The sequence below is a fragment of the Cardiocondyla obscurior genome, linkage group LG05 (assembly GCF_019399895.1).
Source record: "Cardiocondyla obscurior isolate alpha-2009 linkage group LG05, Cobs3.1, whole genome shotgun sequence".
Classification (NCBI taxonomy): domain Eukaryota; kingdom Metazoa; phylum Arthropoda; class Insecta; order Hymenoptera; family Formicidae; genus Cardiocondyla; species Cardiocondyla obscurior.
In genome coordinates, this window is record NC_091868.1 from 2,609,922 (window position 1) to 2,632,686 (window position 22,765).

General features: G+C 37.2%; 4 protein-coding genes across 8 annotated transcripts in view; 2 read left to right on the forward strand and 2 right to left on the reverse strand.

Moving 5' to 3' along the window:
• Nucleotides 1–11,782, reverse strand: part of Rpb8 (DNA-directed RNA polymerases I, II, and III subunit Rpb8) — a 39,830-nt gene extending 28,048 nt beyond the window's left edge. The window contains exons 1-2 of one of the 3 annotated variants that reach the window (XM_070656300.1): nt 6,511–6,902; nt 6,194–6,373 (exon numbers count right to left, since the gene is read on the reverse strand). In XM_070656300.1, the coding sequence (XP_070512401.1) occupies nt 6,194–6,242 (49 nt within the window). In that variant the 5' untranslated portion in view covers nt 6,243–6,373; nt 6,511–6,902. The other 2 variants (XM_070656298.1, XM_070656301.1) reach the window with 2 other exon arrangements.
• Nucleotides 11,783–11,908: 126 nt separating this feature from the next.
• On the reverse strand, nt 11,909–16,852 carry Cap-g (Chromosome associated protein G). Of its 3 annotated transcripts, none has more exons than XR_011545693.1 (8): nt 16,503–16,852; nt 15,561–16,357; nt 14,951–15,482; nt 14,588–14,878; nt 14,131–14,493; nt 13,538–14,053; nt 12,805–13,399; nt 11,909–12,318 (listed from the first exon to the last, which is right to left on the reverse strand). XR_011545693.1 is itself a non-coding variant. In XM_070656277.1 (7 exons), the coding sequence occupies exons 1-7, from the start codon at nt 16,608–16,610 to the stop codon at nt 13,286–13,288; spliced, it is 2,721 nt and encodes a 906-aa protein (XP_070512378.1). In that variant the 5' UTR covers nt 16,611–16,852; the 3' UTR covers nt 12,344–13,285. The 3 variants fall into 3 exon arrangements, 1 of the variants encoding a protein (XP_070512378.1); XR_011545692.1 differs by lacking the exon at nt 11,909–12,318 and having other exon boundaries at nt 12,345–12,982; nt 13,162–13,399; XM_070656277.1 differs by lacking the exon at nt 11,909–12,318 and having other exon boundaries at nt 12,344–13,399.
• A 377-nt stretch (nt 16,853–17,229) lies between these two features.
• Nucleotides 17,230–18,427, forward strand: LOC139102419 (uncharacterized protein CG13380-like). The gene is made up of 3 exons (XM_070656303.1): nt 17,230–17,792; nt 17,993–18,166; nt 18,291–18,427. Exons 1-3 carry the CDS (start codon nt 17,784–17,786, stop codon nt 18,360–18,362), a joined length of 255 nt encoding a protein of 84 aa, XP_070512404.1. The 5' UTR covers nt 17,230–17,783; the 3' UTR covers nt 18,363–18,427.
• A 1,263-nt stretch (nt 18,428–19,690) lies between these two features.
• Nucleotides 19,691–22,765, forward strand: part of LOC139102966 (pancreatic triacylglycerol lipase-like) — a 195,239-nt gene continuing 192,164 nt past the window's right edge. The window contains exons 1-3 of the transcript XR_011545807.1: nt 19,691–20,863; nt 21,091–21,222; nt 21,349–21,480. The gene's annotated coding sequence lies outside the window, so the exon portion shown is untranslated. The remainder of the gene's footprint in view (nt 20,864–21,090; nt 21,223–21,348; nt 21,481–22,765) is intronic.

Genomic DNA, 22,765 nt, shown 5'->3' on the forward strand with positions numbered 1-22,765 from the left:
ATTAAATTTTTAAAGCGCAAAAAAAAAAAATATTTTTCCTTAGATTATTAAATACAACGAGAGTTTATCCTTATTAGTGGAATTAAACCTGAAAGCATAATGCTGCCAAGGATTATCGCTTCGCAAGAAATTATTTCAGCAGTCACTCGCACAAATAATTCACTGATTACTCCGCCTTTCATTCGCGCCGACCGAGAGATTCACAATTTTGGGTTAAAAAAAAAAGAAAAAAAAAAGACAAGAAAATTACCTGCTTGCACCTGCTTTGACCTGTCCCTCCATATTATTTTCCCGTAATTCCGCCCTCTTGGTCTCCCCCCTTTCTCTCGTTATTTTATTTTTTATTAATTCCACTCTCATATAATACTCCTCCCTTCATTAAACTCTTCCTTCCGCCTTCAAAGAATTCACATTTCGCGTAATAGAAAAAACACATAACTTCGGAGCAAGCTGCGACAACACTATGATCTACTCTCGCTGCTGACGTTGCTCTCAGCTGGCAACCTTTACGAAGGAGGGCAAACCAGCGGCGACGGCGCCGAAGAGAGGAGACAACCAGCAACGGCGACCTTTACGGTCCATCCGCTGCCGGCGTAAATTTTCCAACGAGCTACCTCCTCTCTCCACGGAAAAGGGCGGCCACCCTCCCTGTGCTCGTACCACCCCTCAGCGAAAGAGGGGAAAAGGGTGCATCCACCCTCTCGCTAGTGCACCTCAGCTACGTTCTCCATATCTTTCGGGTAAATTCGTATTAATGTTACTCTCTCGCAGCAGAGAGAACAAAAAAAAAAGAGAGTAAGTTGGATTAATTGTCTACGTTAATTTGCTCCGAATGTTCTTTGCATTAGCACTATAAATAATCAATCTTTTCTCTGTTTCTCTTAATTATGAATTATACATATAGCAAGGACACCAATTTTCTCTCTTAAATTATCCTTAAGAAAAAATTGATACAATGCACGATTTAAAATAATGAGTTGTCAGACTTTAAAAAAAAAAAAAAAACTGGCAAAGATATCTTGATAAAATTCATATGTGCTCATTTTCCTAAACTATCTACTATTTCGCTGCACGAAAATGATCCATCTGCCATTCTTATTTCTTTAAAAGAAAAGGCAGTGTGTTTGCCTTTACACTGTATTGTCTACAAACTACTCTACCTACTTCGAGACTTTTTTCTCTTATTCATTTCTCCTTTCATTCTATTTTTTTTTTTTTCTATACAAGTCTCGTTCACAAATAATTATATTACACATTAACTTGATTTTTAAAATTATCTACCAAAATAATAAAATAAACGCGTCAATTTTATTTGGAGAATATAAAAATTCTTCCACGTATCAAATATTAAAGATAAATAATCGCACATACTTGATACAATATCTTACAATTCCTTAAGTGTGAGAATTTATAAATAAAGTGACCGCGAAATGGTTAACGCCGTCGCGATGAGTCACCCATTTTATTAACAATTTTTATTCTAGATAATCGATCGCAGTTTTAATTTAACATCTCACACCACACCATTCGGTCATTTTCCGATAAAGCGCCCCATGAATTGCATCGAAAATACACGTATAGCTGCTATACTTAGGACTATGAGTAGAGTGAATATTCTCACAATGAGTTTGCCCGGGAATTATTCAAGAAAAAGAGATAGATAGAAGGCGAAAGAAAGATACGTAAAGGAAGTCATTACAGTTTTTTGAAATGAGTACTTTAAAAATGAACATAAAATGTGTTCGGTGCGAAGCACACATCAATTATTACAGCACTCTCCAGCCGTTTAAATCTTTGATTTGTTACTAAGATTTCTACGAAAGTATATAAATTAAATGTTGACGACAGATCATGAAACGCTTTTAAAGATCACGCTTGAGAGGATCTAAGAAAAACATATTTGCTTAACTAAGAATTATTTTGTGCGTTGCGAATAGAATCCCCAATGTACTTAATTTTACGCCGAACTATTTTAGGAAAAATGAATATTCTTGCTTATCAAAGCGTTGCTTGAAAAAAATTCAAGGTTTACTAATCTAAATTTTCAGAATTCTATTTAGAGACATGCCACGTGTGCATAAAGATATATTTAAGGACGGTTAAAAATATTTTTACGTTTCAGCGGAAATTTTCTAATTTCCCTTTTAAAATAATCTTCATGTTTAACATAAAAAAAAAATAAAAAAAAATTAGCCTAAAAGCAGAGAGATGGAATTGAAGAAAGCAACTGATAAAGAAACCCGAAGAAAAGGGAAAATCATATAGAAGAACATAGACGACACAACAGATAATTAAACGTTTACTCTCCGCATCGAAGTAAAAATTAAATTTAAGCTGTTAATAAAGAGACAAAGAGGAGGAAGGAATGAACGGGAGGAGAGGGAGGTCAAGTCAAAGCGAAAAGGGTTGGTGGAAACGGCGAGGGGGTGGCAGGAGGACGATATGCGTAGGCAGGCTTCGACGCGGGGCTTTCCCAACTGCGCAATGTCGCTATCCGTTATCGACCGGTTCGCAAGCGCTATAAATACTGGGCACCAGGCTCTCGCCACCCTCTAGCTCCCTTCTCTGTCCCTCGGTTTACCCTCCACCAACCACCCACGTACGTATTCTCTACAATCTCCCTCTGTTCCCTCCTCCTCTCTCGGCGCCTCGTTCTCTTTCTCTCTCTCTCTCTCTCAATCAACGAGGGGCGGAAAACCTTGACCTTCAAAAGAGCGTCAGAGGGCGAACATGGCGCTCTTTTCACCCTCTCTCGGTACTCCCCTTCCCATCTGGTTCCTCCCGCCCACCCATCTTCTCCTCCTGCTGTCCGTTCCGTCTTTTCCACCGTCACTTTCAAACTATGACGACGGTCGAGCTCTTGAGCTCTTTCATCTCGCTTTTGCAACGGTAATGTTAGAGCGTATAAGCTGGTCCTCCGCTACATCGCTAGCTGTTAGAATGACTCATGTATCGCTATTTCGATTATCTCGCACCGAGTGCTGTAATAATTTTTCTGATACATTAGACACACCTGAGAGGAACAAGGCACTTTTGATTCTGCCGCTAACTTTGATTGCCATTTCGATAAATATGTATCAAATTGATTATATTTTAACTAAAATATCGATTACAGCCCCTCGTTAATACCTCACTTTTCGTTCCGCTAAATATAACTGCTATCTTTCTTTTTTATAAATATTTAAATTGTGCATTGAATATCTGCACTCACGCCAAGCTTGCCCACCGATAAAACATAAATATTAATAAATCTTCAAACGAGATATCAATTTAATCGAATTAATTGTGCCAATTAGGAAGCAAAAATAATTACGGCCTAACCACTCAACAACTTAACTTTCTCTTCCTACTTTTTAAAGTGATTTAAAAAACAAAAATGTAGACAATATTGAAGCGAACTTGCTCGATCAAAACAAATTCGAAGGAATAAAAAAAAAAAAAGGGAGAGGATTGTCACACTTAATTACGATAAAATAAATTATGCGAAACAGTAAATAGCAACAAATTTTAGAAAATAAGAGATAGAAAGTTGCATATATTTGATTCTAGCTCGACAAACATCCTAGGCTCGACGAAATTTGTTTCTCTATACCAGAGACAAAGAGACTGCGAAGCTCTTGACGACCGGTCTTAAAATTCACGATATTTCAAAGCGTTGCGCAATCCTCTCCCTCCTTCTCGTTAGTCTTCCTCGATTTGTCAGCTGGTCCCAAGGTCAACCGCCCAGAGAACCGATTTCGAACAAGGTGGGATACGCTCTTTCAAATCGCGCCACGTGCGAGGCAAAAATGTAGCCGAAACGACGCCCGATTGTATCGCACCGTCGCGCTAGATCGATCGAAACGAGCAACGTGATATTCATTATATTTATAATTTCTCGCGAGCCCCGACGTGGTCGCGTTATTCCCGCTGTGCTGAGAAAAGCGCTTGGAAATTCTCGATATTAAAATGTTTGCAAAATAAAATTACAAAATCGAAATTACTGACGTTACCGAGCACGGAGATAAAATAACTTTTATCTTTACATTCAGGAATATAAATGAATAAATACTGTTTCTCGTATCGTATCTAGGTTATCGTTTTTATCAGAGAAAAAGAAATCAAAGGAAAAGCTACATTCTGACAGCTGAAAAATTATACCAATATGTGCTCGTTATTTATTGTTACCACGTTCGCCGTTGCGATTTAAAGTAGTCAATAAATATCGGAGGGGGAGGAGGGGAGTCTCCGATTTCTCGTAACGTCAGGTCTGCAGAAGAGACGCGCGATAATTGCAATTTAATCAACGGCCTTTCGACGCTCTTCTCGAAACTATTTAAAACGGGCACAGCAGGATTGGTAAGCGGCACGTTCAACGATATTCTGTTATCGACACGCATACCCCTCGCGAGATGAACGAGCCCCGGCCACCTGATTGGCATCCGCAGATATCGCACCACAGAATTTAATCGGCGCGCTCGCAAAGAATTTATGTTCTACGAAAAATTTAATCTTGCATTCGATAATCGCGGAACTCTTCATCTTCGTCTGGCAAGACTTGGTTTTCACAATCGTTTTAAACTAAAGACGTGACTTTGTTTGATGAAGACTCATTATTAGCATCGCGGTACGCGCCGATTCTTTATATCTTAACGACGTGATATTTTAATATCTATTTATAAATGACGATAAAAAAAAAAAAAATAAAAAATTGTATTGCAAATTTCAGTCAGAATTTCCTATCGAAATAAAAATGTTAACCCACGTTTTCGTGAATAATACGCGAGCGGTCCATAATTGATCAATTAATTCCCTTCTCTTTAAAATCAAGCAACACATTTTCACATTTAGTGCCATTCTGTGAAACGATTGCCCCGTCGCAAAAGTAAAAATGCTGCATTTTTCGCGTTCAATGTTACGTTGAAGTGAAATAACCATCGCTCACAAGTGCACCGCCACGTCGCGCCGCGTCGGCGGATCGCGTGAATAGATAACCACCAGACACGCGTGTGACTCAGAAATGCAAATAAGGAAGAAAACATCATTCTGGGTGCGATTGCCGCGAAGACGGATCGTCGCGCAACGAAAAACGGCGGCCGAGCGACGTTTCGCCGATAGTCCAGCATTGGTTTCGCGATTCTCAAACTTCAGAGCCATTTTCCACCAATATAGATTATCTTCAATCTCGGTTTAACTTGCTTTTTATCTTTTTCAATTTCTAAGAACTGGAACGAGATAAAAAAGCAAATTAAACCGAGATTAAAGTTAATCAACGTCGGTAGAAATGGCTCGTGATGAACAACGAGTTCTTTCTCACGTGCTTCTTTAAATAAAAATTTAAAACGCTTGTAACTTGGACTTATTACAAAGCACTTATTGCAAAACGTATCGGGCAACGATGTGTTTTAATCGGGGAAATTAAATTCTTGGGCGATTCTCAAATAAGTACCCTGAATTAAAAGATATAGTACTTCCTGCCCGACTTATTAAAAGCGGAGTAGAGACGTTCTCGAGACACGTATCTTACTAACACGCGATTCGATTTGCGGGCGACTTTTTAAGACCATGTCCAATCCGTGTATCGTAATGTTCTATTCGCATAACTGCGTAGCTCATCTATTCGACGCATTTGACTTAAAAGAACATGGCGTTCTCAGAATTGATGTATCGTTGCAAAAATCGGCCTAGCTCCGTAAAAACGTTTGTACTCCTGCTCGCTTATTTTCCATTTGCTTCTATTAATTTTGTGCGAGTTATTTATTGTGGAAGAGAAGTTTCACGAGTATAAATCACCTCCAGCTTTTGCGTACGCGAATTGCAAAGGCGCCTGAAGAAAAATATGTAGTTTTATTTTTATGTTAGGACGACATTGCAACGATACTTTTCGACTGAAGTCCTTGCTTAAGAACTAATCGCAATAATTTCTATTCTAAAATGTTCAGTTGCTTTAAGACGCTCTCACCGATGTGGATTAATTTACCTTTTTTTTAATTACGACTTTTACAGAAATTATTCATTTCGTTATCAGTGTTTCCAACACTAAAAATAGTTCTTCTTTTTTTTTTCAGTATTTACTTTTTGATATTAAATTGGAGTTTCAAAAAGAAAATTAGAGAAGAGAGGATGAGAGATAAATGAAGCAGAGATTGAAGTTAATCCACTTCGATGGAAACGGACGCAGGACCTTGTCACAATAGCGTACACGTATACGTACGTGTTAAATATCGACTGCGACGCCACGCGCGATGCATTGCCAAGTCCATTATAATTCGACACGTTCCATATGAGAGCGCTTTCTCGCTTTTTCTCACGCATCCCCGACGTTTTCCTCGTGACGAGCGCTCGCAAAATTAATGCGGATTATTCTTCCTCCGTTCGAGCAACGCAGAGCCAGCTACAAATGCACCAAGAGACTTTAGTTATAAAACAAAATAAGGCAGGCGACGGTTGCGTCGAAAAACGTAGACGATCGGCATCGATTGCGTGCCTCGTCGAATTGTAACGTAAATAAGAATTATATAAGATACTCACGGTGCGTCGCGCTCGGCGACGTTCGTCGACAAGAAACTGAGGTGCGTAAATCCGCCTCGGCGATTTTCCGTCTCGCGATCCGCGTGTCGCACGACGCGCCGGGTCTTTCCTTTTCGCACGCACGCACACACGCACGCGGACGAGAACAAACCGGGAGCGAACGACGGCGGCGAGCGCCGGGTGAATTCGACTGCCAGGCGCCGCCAGCTCGCGCGCGCAAAATGCTCGCGAAGGAACGGACATCAGGGTGGCCGAGATTCGGTGGTGAAGAAAAAGCCGCGAAAGGGAACCGCGAACTTGAACGGGCCACTCGAGAAGGAAAAAAAAAAAAAACGGCGGAGAAAAGGAGGAAAGCTCAGTGGCCGGCTGCTCGAGGAAAAGTTACCGGCTACCGCCTTGGCACTGACAGTGGCCCTCGCGCCTAGCAACACCGAACGCCAAACTGCTGAAGGCAGCCGGGTACTCTCCCTCCTGCCCCCCTTCCGACCCCCCCGCCCGACCCCTTCCGTCCTCCGTGCTGATCAGCGAGCGACCTCCACTCCATTGCGCGCACGCTCTATCTCTCTCTGTTCCGCGGTATCGGTAAACTTCACCTCCCTGCCTGGTCCACCGCTAAATACTCCGGCGAATTTTGGCGTCTACTCGGCCCACTCTCTCGCCGCGGCCAGCCACGCGCACTTCTCGTCTACTCGCGAATGCGTTCCCGGCTTGCGTTACGTTCCCTGCGTTTCGCAACCGCGTACCTATCGGTTAGTTTTTCCTCGCCGAATCGCGCGTTACCTCGACACTGACCAAGTCGGCCTCGACCGCGGCACCGGCACCGCGCGCGCGAAACTCGCGGCCGCGCGCGCCGATTGGTCAGCGAGCGCCGCCGCGGCCAATCGCGACCCCGCGCGTTACCTACTCCGGAGCTCGCCGCTCTCTTCACGCTGCTCGGCACCGCCGTCGTCGCCGCCGTTATTGCTATTGCTCTTGTAACTGCATTGGAAAAAAAAAAAAAAAGAAATAAAAAAATTGGTCCGCGTCACCCGGGTGACGAATCGCGATGATGCTACGCGATGACGAAGGTCTCGATTTTTTTTCCCCGATGCGGCAAAACGTTGAAACCGAATCCTAAACGAGCGACTAAAAAAAATTGATTTTTAAAATATTCATTTTTAAATGTTCCCTGATTATGATTACCTCCGAGTAAGGAAACGATAATTTAAAATATCTAGCGAGCATCCGACGATCGCAATAGTTAATAAAATAAGCGAAATCTGATTAGCACTCGAATCGAGCAGTACACGGCCGACAATGGGAATCCATACTTGACACAGTTGGCGAGCTGTACTTATTCGGGGTTTTGAAATATAATAGCGTAATCTCTTGACGCAGTAACGGCAGGCGATTCTAGCTGCGGCGTGTTGCACTTTATCATGCATAAACGTTCGGCCAATCTCCATACGGTTGCCGCCTCATTTCATGCCGTTACTTCGATAACGGCATCGATTCGACTCACCGCCGTCGAGCCCGATCTCGTTAGACCGATCGCGAAGTTACATAAAAGAACGAGCGTTTAGATCAATAAGATACGTAGCGTAAGCCTGACCAGACGATACAGTTAATTATTCGCTCGTACAATTTGTGCGCCAACTTTCCGTCTCTATTTCAATCGACCTTTAACAGAAATTAGACTCTTACGTTAAATATGAAGATATTAATATTTCAGTTCAAACACAATGTTTTTCTTTTTCTTTTTTTTCAGTGCTCGATAAAATTAATTATACTACTTAATTTTAAAGTAATTTCAGCGAATACTTAATTTCCGCTAATATTTATTAACGAAATTAATATTGGAAATTTTATTAGATTTTTAAACATTTATAGGAACCTCAGTGACAGAAAGTTGATGCTAAATTTATGTAATATAATTTATGTATTTTTCGTCGAAAGATTCTGTCGGGAATTCTAGTGGCCGTAGCTCCAGCGTGGATAAGAGAACGGAAGAAAAATCTCGAGATACGAGGCAACGCGAAGCACCGTATTCGTTTTAATCTGACAAACGGCACCGGGGCTAATCGTTGAACAAACGAGGAGGAGCTGAGAGCCTTCGTCTTCCGTGTACGCTCCCTTTCCCCGTTTTTCCGTGACCCACTTGCGTCGTCGCCGGGACAAGGAGAAAAGGAGCCGGGAACGAAAAAATAAATTAAGTAAAATGAACAACGTATGCGAAACAAACGGCGATTTACATAGACGCACACACTCGCCTTTTAAATCCCGGAAAGGCAAAGAGAAATGTAAAATAAAATTACCTATTTTCATATTAATTAGAATACGCGTGAAAAGATACGTGAAATACATATTTGTCGTGCATTATCGTTGACAAAATCTTAAGGTAATTTTTTAGATGGGTGTCCCCGATACGATAATAGTAACGTTATTGGGAATATTAACATTAAATGTTTGTTATTGATCCCGCCCAGATATTCTTATAGATACGTGATACTTTACATGTTACAACAAACCGTCACGCTGGAGATTCAGCCAGTAATTATTTCGCGGCACTTACATTTAATTGGATCGTTAAAGAAACTATTGGCGCACGGTCAAAGCGTCCTGGTGCGGCACGTTGCAGCTTGGAGCATTCTCAAAATAAAAATTAATTCCTATTTCGAACGGTTATCAACTAACAACGACGAATTAAATCGTGCAGAACAAAGTCATACTTTTCCATACATTCTTATAATACTAGCCTTATAATACTAGTAGCCCTGATAACATTAAATATTAAAAAATTAATAGTTTCGATTTACTCCTAATTTTACTCGTTAAATTCGCATGTGCATGAAGAACGGTTTCGCGTTTCTACGATACGGCGAGGAAAGCTCGCGAGATGAAGAAATAAAGACGGCTCCTCCATCAGTTGGCGGACGAGTCCAAGCTGACACGCACACGAGCGTTAAAAAAACGAAAAGGAAAAAAGAAAAAAAAATGAAAGCAGAAGAGAGGAAGACAGAGGCTGCTCGTTCTCTTTACGACTTGATCCGAAAGCGAAGTCGAAAATACACAAAAACGAGAGGGCAAAACGGTGGGACGGGAGGCGGTGAGTGAGAAAAAGACAGAGTATTATTCAGGCGCTCCCTTCTGAGATGACATCCCCCCGCGACCTTAGAACCGTGGCTGACCTTGACCGTGTCAATCCCCACCAAGCGTAACCCGCACGTCCCGGCTGCTTCGCAGCTCTCCGCGCAACGCCGTTTTGCCATCCTCGTTGCCTCCACCCTCTGTCTTTCTCTCCCTTTCCCCTCTCTCGATCTCTCTTCATCTGTCCATCTACCTATCCACCTATCTATTTCTCTCTCTCTCTTCTCAGCCCAGCAATACAGTCGCGTCATATTACGTGAATGCCGTGTTGCTCGGCGCTGCTGCTGCTGCTGCGGGCATCCTCGCTGCATCGACCGGTCGTAAGCGAGTACCCGGTTCCATCCCTCACGAAAGAGAAACAGAAAGAGGGAGAAAGAGATGGAAAGAGAAGAGAGACGTCCCGCTCTCCTGCCTCCTCGCTCTTGGCATTCTCGTTTTGCGACGCTCGCTCGTCAGCCAGCGATGGGCACTACCCAATTATCGACTTGGAATTCACAATCGCACGCGGAGAGAAGCGTTCGCTAGTCGACACACACCGTGTATGGTAATAGCGCGTTTTATCGAACGCGGGATGAAAGATGAGAAAGAGAAGGCAATAGGAGGAAGAGCATCCTGGGCTACGTCAATGGACCTGTCGCTGGCAATCTGGGTTATCTAAATCGGAGATGCCAATCGCCAATTTTGTATTGTAGCTCTCTGTCTGTAATATATATAATAATGAACGTGAGAACAGATTTATAGGATTTACGAGAGAGAAGAGAGAAAGTGAAAAAGACAGAGACAGAAAAACGTTATACATAAAAAAGTAATTACCAGATTATCAGCAACTTTCACAAGCAACAATTTCAATTCTCTTTTCATTGTTGAAACCTTAATATATCACAATTGTTATTAACGTTGTAGTTAATAACAAAAGCTGTATTAAAAAAAGAAAAAAAATACTGTTACTTCTTCTCTTAATTATTTTATAAGCAAAATTGTATAACTAGAGAAAAATTAATTTTTTTTAATATTTAAATTCGCTAATCTTAATCCTGCCAGCCTGATAACTTCCCAATAACGCATTCTGTCAAGTATCGTTTCAAGTCGTTATTGAAAAAAGAAGTTGCTTTAATATATTGATAATCTTTATGCGGCAAAATTGATAGGATACGGTACCAGAGAAGATCCAATATATTCCAGCAGGGAATTCGGTCATGGTCGCCTCCTCCAATCTACGTCGCTCTGCAAATTCCACTCTCTCGTGGTCCACGAGCGTACGGCAAAAACGTAGAGCGGAAAGGCCGCGTTTATCAGGGCCGCGAGGTCTTTCGAGGACGAGTACACTGAGATATCGACACCTGTCGTATGCAAAACGCGCGGGTTTGAAAATTCCTTCCGGATGAAGGGAAATCGGCGCAGGCTCTCGTAGTCAAATATCGCAATAATCGTAATAACGCTTCTCGGATAAAACCGACATTTTTCCAAATGAAAGTTAGCTTCAGAAATATAGCGTGCTTCCTTCATACATCCGCAAAATCAAGTTCAAGATCGTCCTTCGCAATCGCTGAAGTTAATCCCTGTTCACAATCACAAAGATGCGTGAGTAATTTTGATAAAATAAATTCCGGGGCTATGTTTTATATTACAAAGAGAGGTGGAAGAGAAGTCTCCAAGTTTTACCTGACGAACTTCATCAGTGATCTAGCCGCCACTGTTCAAATCGCCCGCCACTGACACGCCGGTTCAACTGCTGATCGACAAACGAGGATCAGCGTTCCGCGCGCGGAACTATTTGCCTATGTCAATTAACCTCGCCCGCCGGCCGTGACAGCGACCGGAGCGGATGAAATTCATCCCCGGAGAGGTTTCTCAACTGCTCGAAGATTTCGGGTACCGCTCAGCTGTTACACCATGTGCTCGTCGTTGCCGGCGCTATCGGCAATGTTGAGCAGCTCGCGAGACGCTGCTATTCTAACGCTGAAAATGGTGCGCGCATTGCCGCAACGAGCCGAAACCCACACGTAACGAAACGTGAACTCCCATATGGACTCACCCCTGTCGAATTTCTTGCCCTCCGGATCGATGTCCTTCACGTTGAAAATATCTTCGAACAGCACGCCCGCCATGTTGCTAGCACTGACCGCATCGCATTCTGATGGCCAGTCGAGGAAGCACCATCAGGTTAGGTATGTACAATTGAATAGCAGATATGGTGTTAGACGCGGCGACGGCGGCTAAGGGGAACGCCACCCGCCACCCGCCACTACCTTCCCCGCCCTCGGCGGCTGAGGGAGAGGATGAAGACGGAGAAAGTCTCGTACGCTAGCCGTCGTCGTCGCAGTGAACACCATATCTGCTTTCCAATATACAAATAGCCCTCGGAATCTCACGTCTTTGTCTTGACTTCAAAAAATTCGATATAATTATTATACGTATAACAATAATTATATAAGTAATTCTTAACCACGATATTTAAAACAATTACGAACAATGAATCTAATATTGCATTAAATAAATTATCTTTTTTTAAAATAAATTTCTGAATTAACGTTAAATGCAATATTAATAAATTTTTACAAAATACCTCTTGCAATTTTTCGCAAATAATTCGTTATTTAGAAGTATTACAGTGAGTCATACGCATCTCCCTCGTGTGCATTACTCATCTTCATCAGACCTCACGCGGAGAGCAAATAGCGCCTACAACATAAATTGTTTTAAAAATAGAAACCACAAGTGAAAGAAACCGACGGTACTTCCTTTTATGAAATAGGCAAAGATACATGAGAATCGAAGAAAATTTCCATTTACAAATTACGCATAAAAATAGATAAATAGTTGTAAATAATGTTAAGATTATTTATTAAGTCACAATAAATAAAAGTAAAAAATAATTTTTATTTCAAAAATGTGGAGATTTTGTGGACTAATGAAATGTCGGTTTCTTTCGGTTCTGTGCATTATTGACGAACGTTAACATCGGCTAATTAATAAAATCAGATTTCATAAAAATACGAATAATCCTTTGTCTTTACGTCTACAATAACGTATATACGACTTGCAATGTTGATAATTTTAGAAGCGCATACACAAGTGAGCCTGCAAACTTATCCAAGTTGTCTCGCTTACGTGAGAAAACAGTTGCAAAGCCGAAGATCGATGCAATTAAGAATTAACGATGCTTACTGGATTATCTGAGAGGCCTTGGTGCTCGCAAGCACGTCGATAGAGAGAGCCACTAAGCGAACTATCAAATTTTATGCATTATCGTTGTGTATCTTTTACAAGCGCTTAGATAATCGTATGGCATCAACGTGCATATTTGTCATTTACTAATTTTTCTAATTTTGTAAAGTTTAAGTTCCTGGACAAAATTTAACACAAAATCATACATGATACACTTTTTCAAATAGATATTAAAAATAGTAATATAATTATCATTAAATTAGTTTAAAATACGACTAAACTATTTTTTTATAATATGATAAAAATACATAAAAACTTTCATAATTTTAAATAAAATACTGACAAATATATACATACATATCATTATGAAACTATCTTTCCTCATTCGTCTCGTTTTTGATTGTAATATTGTTGAGAATTAAAACATGCATTAATATTAACAATAACATCTAAAATTATTAATTTGTATAAAATTTGTACGTTATTCATCACTTTCACTGCTTTCCTCTATTTTAACTTCTATTTCATCAGAAGAGGTTTCGAGTTTTCGTTCGAATAGCTTAACATATTTAACCAATTGTTTATCCTCCTGCACCTGCCATAAAAAATTAAATTACAATTATAACACACGTATAATAAATATATTGCAAAATATATAAAATGTAATTAGTTTCATAATTGATAACTTAATAATAAAACGTATACAAGATTTTAAAATAAAGAATATACTTACCATTTTTATAACATTATTTATGGCCTTTTTCAGATTTTGTTTCGAGACTTCATCTTCGATTTGAATACATAAATTTGGCAAAGATTTGATAAGAATTTCGTGATCTATCTTGCTTTCTGGATTTAAAATCTCAGCTAACAAAGAAAATGCAATATTATTATGTACATCGAATGATTCTTGTCCTTTGTTTTTTTGATATCCTCTTCTAATAAAGTTCAATATAAACTTGGATACATGGTATGCATTAATATCCCGTAAAGGACTAACATCTGGTGCATCACAAATAATCCGTAACGTTGGAAAGTACGCATTTTCGAACATTTCATGTGCATCTGGTACTTTAATTATAAAACTTTCAAAAAAAGTGCTTAAACATTGATGAACATAAACGTCATCGACATTGACTGGATTATAACACATAATTATTAAAAGCGATATCAGATTACTGCTTTTGATTCGTTCATTGAACAATAATTTACAGAGCCCTTCTGCTGCAGTGAAACGCAAATCTGGATTCTGTAAATTTTCAGATATGGCTATTAATACCGACACCTTATTCAACTTTAATAAAATTAAAAAATATTGTTGTTTACCTCATTAGTTAGCAATCCAGTTAAAATTTTAATAAAATTACAAGAGCCTTCCTCTACATCAGGGCGATTAGCTACAGAAATATTATTACTAGATTCTTCATGTGTATAAAGTGTCCGAGTTCTTTCAGATCTATTCTGACTGGTATTATTGTGGGACTGTAATATATCAAAATAATCTAAACCAAATATAAGTAAAAGATCAAATATTCCTTTTAAAGACACCACCCATATCTCTGGATCCTCTTGTTCAAGAGAAAATTGATAAAATAGCATCATTATGTACATCTTAGCCAATTCTTTGTCTAAAATGCAGTAAACGCTTAACGTTTTTAAAGCTATTATACGTACACTACAGTCAGAATGCTAAAATAAACATAAAATTAAATGTTAACAATAAAGATATATAAAATACAGTAAAAACGTTTTAATTAAACAAATAAAATTGATAAGTGCTTACCTTAAGACTGTCCAAAACAAAGCACATTAAATCTCTTAGTACAGGTGTTAATGTAAGAACAGATTGAAGTGCAGTATACAAAATATTAAGGCATTTTACCATAGTGGAGGTATCATTTTTCTCTTTTTGTATGATTTCTTGAGGTTCGAGTGTGTTAGATATATGACTTATTTCCTCTTTCAAGAAATTAATCTTTTCTTGAATACTTTCAACTTCTAAAACATTGTGTTCTTTAATTGCTTTATATAATCCTTCTTCAAGTTCCAATACCTCAACCTTTTTTCTAGTTATCTGAAATAAAATTAGAGTTAAATAATTTAAATGCACACCATTGTTTTAACAGTATTAAATTTTAATACTCACCTGCATTTTCTTTTCATGACGATCTTTTTCAGTAATTTCCTGTGTGACAATTTCATTTAAAGGTAACCTAATGTCACTTATAACATTAGCAACAGCATTTAACATATTATTAGTATCCGGTATCACTTTTGCCAAATGATGTACTATACATTCAATTATTTTAAGAGAGCAGTGATCACTTATTAAAGTTTTAATTATTACTTCATTTAGATTTTTTCTGCCCATCTCATCTGAGAGATCATATGTTGTAGATATTTCAAAAAGTTGTAATAGAATAAACTTATGACATTCATCAACCCATGCTTCATATGATTGAGAAGACATACGAGATATAAAACTACTTATATATTTACTGAACTCTGATAACTCTGGAATAATAATTTCTAATTCTTCCACACATGAAAGACGATGGAGATGTTGTATTACACATTTCCAATACAAAGCATTCTCAATTGTTAAGTTATTCAGTGGAATCAACTTTGAATCTTTATCTAATGGTACTTGCTCCAATAAATTTGTTAAATCAGCATTTCTATATAAAAAAAAAAATTAATAATAATAAAGTATAAATATTATTTTATTAATATTCATTTTTATTATATACACTTACTTGAATAATATTTGTAAAGCTGAAGTTGCAGTTTCTGTTCCTAATCCACCATCTAATGCATGAATGAGATTCAAATACTCTCCCTTGTAATATCTTAACCATGATGGTAATAATACATTACTTACACATGTTCTAACACTTTCAGATCTATCTTCAAGGCCATCTTTCAATAAGCGTTCTCTTTGCTCAATAGTTAAGGAACGCACTGTGATCTTACTAATAAACTCATATGCTTTCTTACGTACAGAATCATCAATATCTCGCGTTCGTGTCAATGCAGCTTGCAAGGTCTTCTGATTTTTGCCCATAGTAGTAAGAACTGCTTTACGTACGTCAGCATTTGGATCTTTCAGTACATGAAAGACATACATTTTTATTACAGGGCATTCATCATCTGAGGGATCTTGCAATCTGTATAAGGCAAAAACAGCTTGTTCTCTGACTTTGGGTGACTTATCTAGTAACCTCTCCATCATATTGACTGTAATTTGGTCACATAGACTGTCATCTATAAAAGCATTATCACCCATCGAATTTAAGAGCATGTTTAGAAAAAAACATATGCGAAACCTTACTCCTTTGTCCTTAGCATTATGGTTTGATAAAAGAAATTTAAATAACTTTTCAAGAAATGGTGATATTGGCTCTGTTGTTTCACTCTCCTGTGATGGATAGAAGCTCATGCAAAATTTGGCACAGAATTCTAATGTGTTTGTAACATTTGAATGGTTTTTTTGTATTGAAAGAGGTACTTGGAGACACCAAACAAAATCTTTCCAGAACTTATTTAAATTATACTGAAAAACAAATAGTGTATGTAAAGTATCGTAAAGTACACGTCGTAGATTATAAATTTTAGAAATAAACCAGAAGGTTTTCTTAAAATAATTATTTTATAAAAAATATCAAATCAAAAGATTCCGAAAGAAGTGCAGAGCTCACCTTATTATACAACTTTGTGAGACTCTTCATATGCTGAGGATGATCCGTTTTATTAAACTGCACTTTGTAAAATATGTCCCTCATACTATTTTGAATTGAGTTGGCCATATTATTTCTTGTTAAATAACAAACTCCAAGAAAATCTGCCTGCCGGATGCCTCACGTCAGTATGATTTGTACAACCTGTATTTCCTTAGCAATGTACTATATCAAAATGTACGTTAGCTTTCAAATGAGCAATCACAGTGCCATCTACTTATCAACAGGCTGAATTGGTAATATTGCAACTCAAATTGTCGGTCAAAGATGGCAATGGTAACAGAATTGGCGGGAACGGCGTCCTGACCAATGGTCAGAGCACATACTTATTCCTCTTATACTTTCGATACCTCCTAAGCGTTTTTGGATATTTGGAATCGCGAAACTTTGGGGTGTCTATTCCTAAAATAAAAATCTTACATGCATGCAAAGACGTCATGAATATTGAAGAAATCATTTCAGCTATCTACGTTTTACAATGCTTTAATCATAAAGAATTATTTACGTCTTTTTTTTTTTTTTCAAGTATATATCGAAGCAACACAAGCAAATGTCGATAGAAATAGCAGATTTGTATTCAAGGCAAAATAAAAATGATAGAAATTAAAGACGCTTTTAAAATAGAAATATACTGACGTGTGATATTTCGTCCGATTAAAACTTGAATTGAATATATTACTAAAAAATGAAACGACGCTTGAATCCCGTCACTACCTCGATTTGCCAATAGCGATCGACTCGTACTTATCTCACATGAAATATAAGCGTTTCATATATACATATATATAGCGAACGGTGCACGATAACGCACAAAGAAATAAACATTAAGCAGACTCTTATGGCACGAACCAAACGAGAGAGTATGCACGGCAGGGAAGCAGTAACGATAAGTTTCATTCAATTTAACAAAGCTTTTCTAGGATAGAAAAATTAATACGTTTATTGAAAATTTCTAATATTCAAACATTCAAATTAACCGACACGGAGTTTGTGGTGAATTTCGACGCATATACCCCTTTGTTTTTATGATGTTTGCCTTTGTCGATCTACGATAGCTACATAAAGGACTTCAGCGACTGGCTTTTGTCAGTTAGTATATTGCGTGCTAGAGACGTGTGTATGTGCGTTGTATATCTCGTAATATTTCTAAGTAAGCTAGCTATATCGGTTCTTATTATTTATATTAGAATAATTTATCAAAACCGCAGTTAGTCAGATTGGCAGTTTGTTTGCATCTTTCAGATGCATAATGTGAGTATGTATTGTGTATTTATTACATGTCACAAGACGCAAATATAGATAATACTTCTATGTATAATCAGAATGTCGTTACAAATAGATATTTTAATATTGTAATGACACCTGTTGTATAGGTTAAAGTAAGATATGCTAAGTGATAGATATATGATACTATTCCATCTACTTTAATATCTTTAATTTTTTTTTTTCAGAAAATGTCAACTATGAGAATTAAAAACATGAAGACTAAAGATAAAATTACAGATTCTAATAAAAATGCAGGTTTACCATGCATTTGTAACAGACCACATACAATTATTATCTGCAATAGTTGTGGATTTTGGACAAGAGGAAGAGTGAGGGCTCATTGTCCTCAGCATCCTACGGTTAGTGCTAATTTAAATAATTTTTCATAATTTATCGAAGAAAAATAGCAATCTTAAATAATATTATCACTTTGTTATATTATACAAATAATTATCTTTGCTGTTATTGACTTATATTTTTCAGGTTGTCTTTTTACATGACTATTCTCAGTGTCCACGCTGTAAAAGCTATACTGACATGTTAACAGAAATATAAAAAAATAACAATGGTTATTTATATCAGTATCTAAGTTGCATTGCAATTAAAATTGATTAAAAGTTTGCTTTTTTGTTATAAAATAGATTAAAAGTATTGCTTTGTTTTGTTAAATGACTGAGTAAAAATGTGACAATGACAAATTTGTTTAAGAAACAAACTTGTTTAAAACAAGTTATATTTGTAATAGATAATCAATACTCACATATTTCTTCAGAGTCAATTTAAATGTTTAAAAATGTTACGTACCATTAGCAGTATTTTTTTTTTTAAGCTTATTTTTTTATTTATAATACTATGACATCAGAAATGTTTATATCTTATTTACAAATTAATACTGATGTTACAAGATACACTGTTTAAGTAAATGCTTTATTAGAAGTATAACATGACAATATAATTCGACAATAATATTAAGTAAAAACAAATAGTATCTTATTTTATAAAGTACCATATATATTAATTTGTTACTTTATGTTTAATTCTGTCAAAGTTTAGTTTTTTAAATGCTTTCAAGCAAAGTGCCTACCTCAAAGGTTAAATATATAAAATATGTATAATGTAACATTTGTACAAATGTAATATTTAAACATCTTTCTAATTAAATAATAATTAGAAGTTTAAGTTTATGTACAATATGTTATTGTTACACTGAAAAAGACTGAAAGCATTATAGACTTTATTTCAAAATATGCAGCAGTTTTCTTATTTATTTATCTGTAATAACATCTATAATTCCTTAAAACGTTTCGAATAAAAGAACATATAAATGTAAATTAAATTAATGGACAAGTATAGGTTATCTAAGTACTTAGGATCCAATTATTTATGCATCGGATTTTAACATGAAATTTAAAGCCTCAAGGTTTAAATATTGAAGTCTTTGAAACAAATTGCTAGTACTAAGAGCTTTTAAATATAATTATTTTATTTTTATAAATTATATTTGTTATAAATATGTGATACAACTTAACTAAAAATTATATATTAATTTATACTGCTCTACAGTTAAACAGAGGATAGTTTGGAGTTTCAAGGATCGCAAAACGTAAAAGATAAGATAAATCAAGATCAAAATTAATTTAATAACGTAAATAAAACAATATAAATTAATCTTGATTTATTAAAAAAATTTTTTTTATAAACTTAAGAAATAATTAATGTGGGTATGAAATAAAATAAAATAAATTAAAACAATAAAGTGAGAAGGTTAAAAGAATAAGTTTATTCAAAATTAATATTTTAATTGCAGAGGTAAAAGTACATAACTGACGCTCTTGACTTCAGAGGTAGCGACATTTTCCGAATCACGCAGTCTGGTTCGTTACTTTGAGTCATTGTTCTTCGTACCGCGGCGTAGGTGAGTCGCTCCCGGGCCGCGCTGAAATTCCGACGAAACTTGAGCGGTAAGCAGAGCTCGAATTGACTGCGTACAATGGTAAACGTATACCCCGTACATCGTATTCATAACGTATCGACGATTCAAGCCACCGCGTGGGCTAATACATTGCTTTAACTTGGTCAATCGAAGTCTCGTCGCGCGATCGAGGGATCACGAAGCAAGCCTGCACCGGCAGAGGTCTCGAAGCGAGCTATTTTCGCGAGGTATATTAATGACTTTCGTATTTCATGAGAGACTGTATTCCGTCTTAGCTGCGCGTTTGACGATTGTGATTCGAACTCGAAATTATTCGCCTCAAGATACGGTAGCTAGCGAACGTAACTTTAGCGTCGTGTACGTCGAGTTTCTTATGTATGTGTAATACCGCGCCGGCCGGATTGCCGATGACTTATTTCTCTCCGTTCTTTCATCCCCTGTCTCTGACGCCTAGGATCACGTACGGTAGCCGCTGTCGTCGCAAAAAAATGTCATATCTGCTCTTTGGTGTACTCTAACGGCGACGGTTATAACGCCGATTCGGTTGCCTGGTACAGGCAAGTAAAGTATTTGTTGCGGCGACGGCGGCTGGCGTACGTTCCTTCTCTACTACTACCTCTCCCGTCCTTGGTCGCCAGAGGAACGCTTTCTCTCGCAGTCTTCGACTGCCGGCGTTACGCGACACACATGTGCAAGGCATCGTGCGCGACTCAACGCACACCACGCCAAGGTCACGTACACAAGCCGTCGTCGCCGAAGCAAACGCTCTGTATCTGCCTTGACATGGACTGTACACGAGCGGCGCGTGAAGTCGGTCTTTTCAAACTGCCTCAGTTATTTCGCCATCTTGCGTTCCGTTACGAGCGATTATTAGGCGACTCCGTCGCGGTATTAGCGGGATTTTATTTCGTCGGGAGTGCCGTACAAAGTTTCGCGCGAGGGTTGCGTCGTAGATTTTTGAGGTAATTTCACGCGATTGTAACTGGGGACGCGTGGACTGTACCATACGCGTATGCGTGTGCCTTGGAAATTCAACCGTCTAAGAGGATGAGAGGACTGAGAGGATGACTGAGAGGAGGACCAGGCCCAGGGTGGCATCGGGCGACGTCGGGATTATTCTTCGGTAAATAATATTCATTCTCTCCTCATTCTTCTACTCATTGTTCGTTGGAAAGACTGATTTAATTTCGCGATGATTATATATTGTATTTTCTCTTGTCCTCTCTTTTAATTTTGTATGAAAAAAAAAAAAAAACTATTTTTCCGTATCACTATTATAATACTTTAAATATCATCCCATTTCAGTTTCTTAATTATATGGATTATTAAAATAAAAATTATATTTTTCAGCAGACTCGAGAGGAAGCATCAACGACCAAAGTGTGTGTGTGTGTGCAGTATTCATGTGTTCCTTGGACGTGTAACCATCTGAGAGGAGGACCAGGCTCAGGGAGCATCGGGCGACGTCGGGGTAGCTCTTGGGTAAATATTAAAATCATTGTTCATTATTAATTGTAAAAAGCTGATTTAATTTTGCGATGATTATATCGTATTTAGTTTCAGATTTCTAATCATATGAATTAATTAGATAAAAATTATATTTTTCAGCAGACTCGAGAGGAAGCATCAACGACAAAAGTGTGTGTGTATGCAGCGTTCCTTGGACGTGTAACCATTTGAGAGGAGGACCAGACTCAGAGAGGCATCAGGCAACAAAAGAGCTACCCCATCACATCATCGGTGAGTCACATTAATTTTTCTATGCATTGTTCATTGTTGGTTTGCAAAATTTCGATTTAATTTCATGGCAATTGTATTACATTTTCGTCTCCCATCCCCTTTTTTTATTTTATATTTTAATAGTACAGAAAATAATATGGAAAAACATATAAAGTATTTTTTCTCATATCAGGATATACTTTAAATATCAACAAATTTTAATGTTCTAGTTATTTAAATCAATAATTGAAAATTAAATTTTTATCTACTTTGAATTTTATAAAATAATATTAATATAAATTATTTCTTTTTCAGAAATTATGTAGCTTTGATAAAATATTTTTTTTTAGAATAAAAAAGTAATTTTTAATCATTTTTACCCCTTTTATACATTGAAATTATAATTTAGACATTCATTAGTATTGTCCCAATTTCATAGAAAAATTTTTGTAAGTACAAACATAAAGATGATAAAATGTACATACATACATCTTATTAGATAATAATGATTGCGTCATGGAATGAAAGAAAAAGGCTTACATTTTTTAATCGTGTATTTCCAGTACCAAATATTCAATACATTTTGCTCTTACAATACAATTACATTGCGAAACTTAGTAAAATGTGAACCTGATAATCCAACAATGAAAAATGTGTCTCAATTAAAAGTAGATAGTTTTTATCTGAATACAGTAGATTTTGAACAATATAACAATAAAAAAAAAAAAAATAAACCACTGCTATTTCGAGGTTAAATAATATTGCTTAAAAAATATCTACACGTGATAAATTAATAATCGTTGGTAAAACTCAGTAAAACTTATTGTACTTCATACCAGAAGTATCTGTATCGGCTTGTAAATATTTTATTCGTGTACGACCTATCGACTGATAAAATCGGCGGGTTAAACATGGGCAATAAAAGTATTGATTAACATATAATAATTCGTAAAGTACGCTGCTATAACTATTATTATATCGTATTGCGATAAAGATACATCTAATGAGTTAATCTAACGTTACGAACTAACGGGGGCGATAGTAAAATGGACGAGTTAAAGGACCGAAAAGTTGCAATCGACTAACAATGTTTAACTTATATCAATCTAGTTACGGTACGCGTGGCTTCTAATTTGTTGTAACTTCTTTTCCCCTCGGAACATCGCTAGTATAGCTTTTCTTTGTGTAGGCTCTTTAAATGTGATACTTAGGATGGCTCATCGTTTCGGCAGATATCAGAAAAATGTCGTGGATTCAATATCTTTTAGAATTAATAATTAATAACATTTTTAATAAGACAAATTCC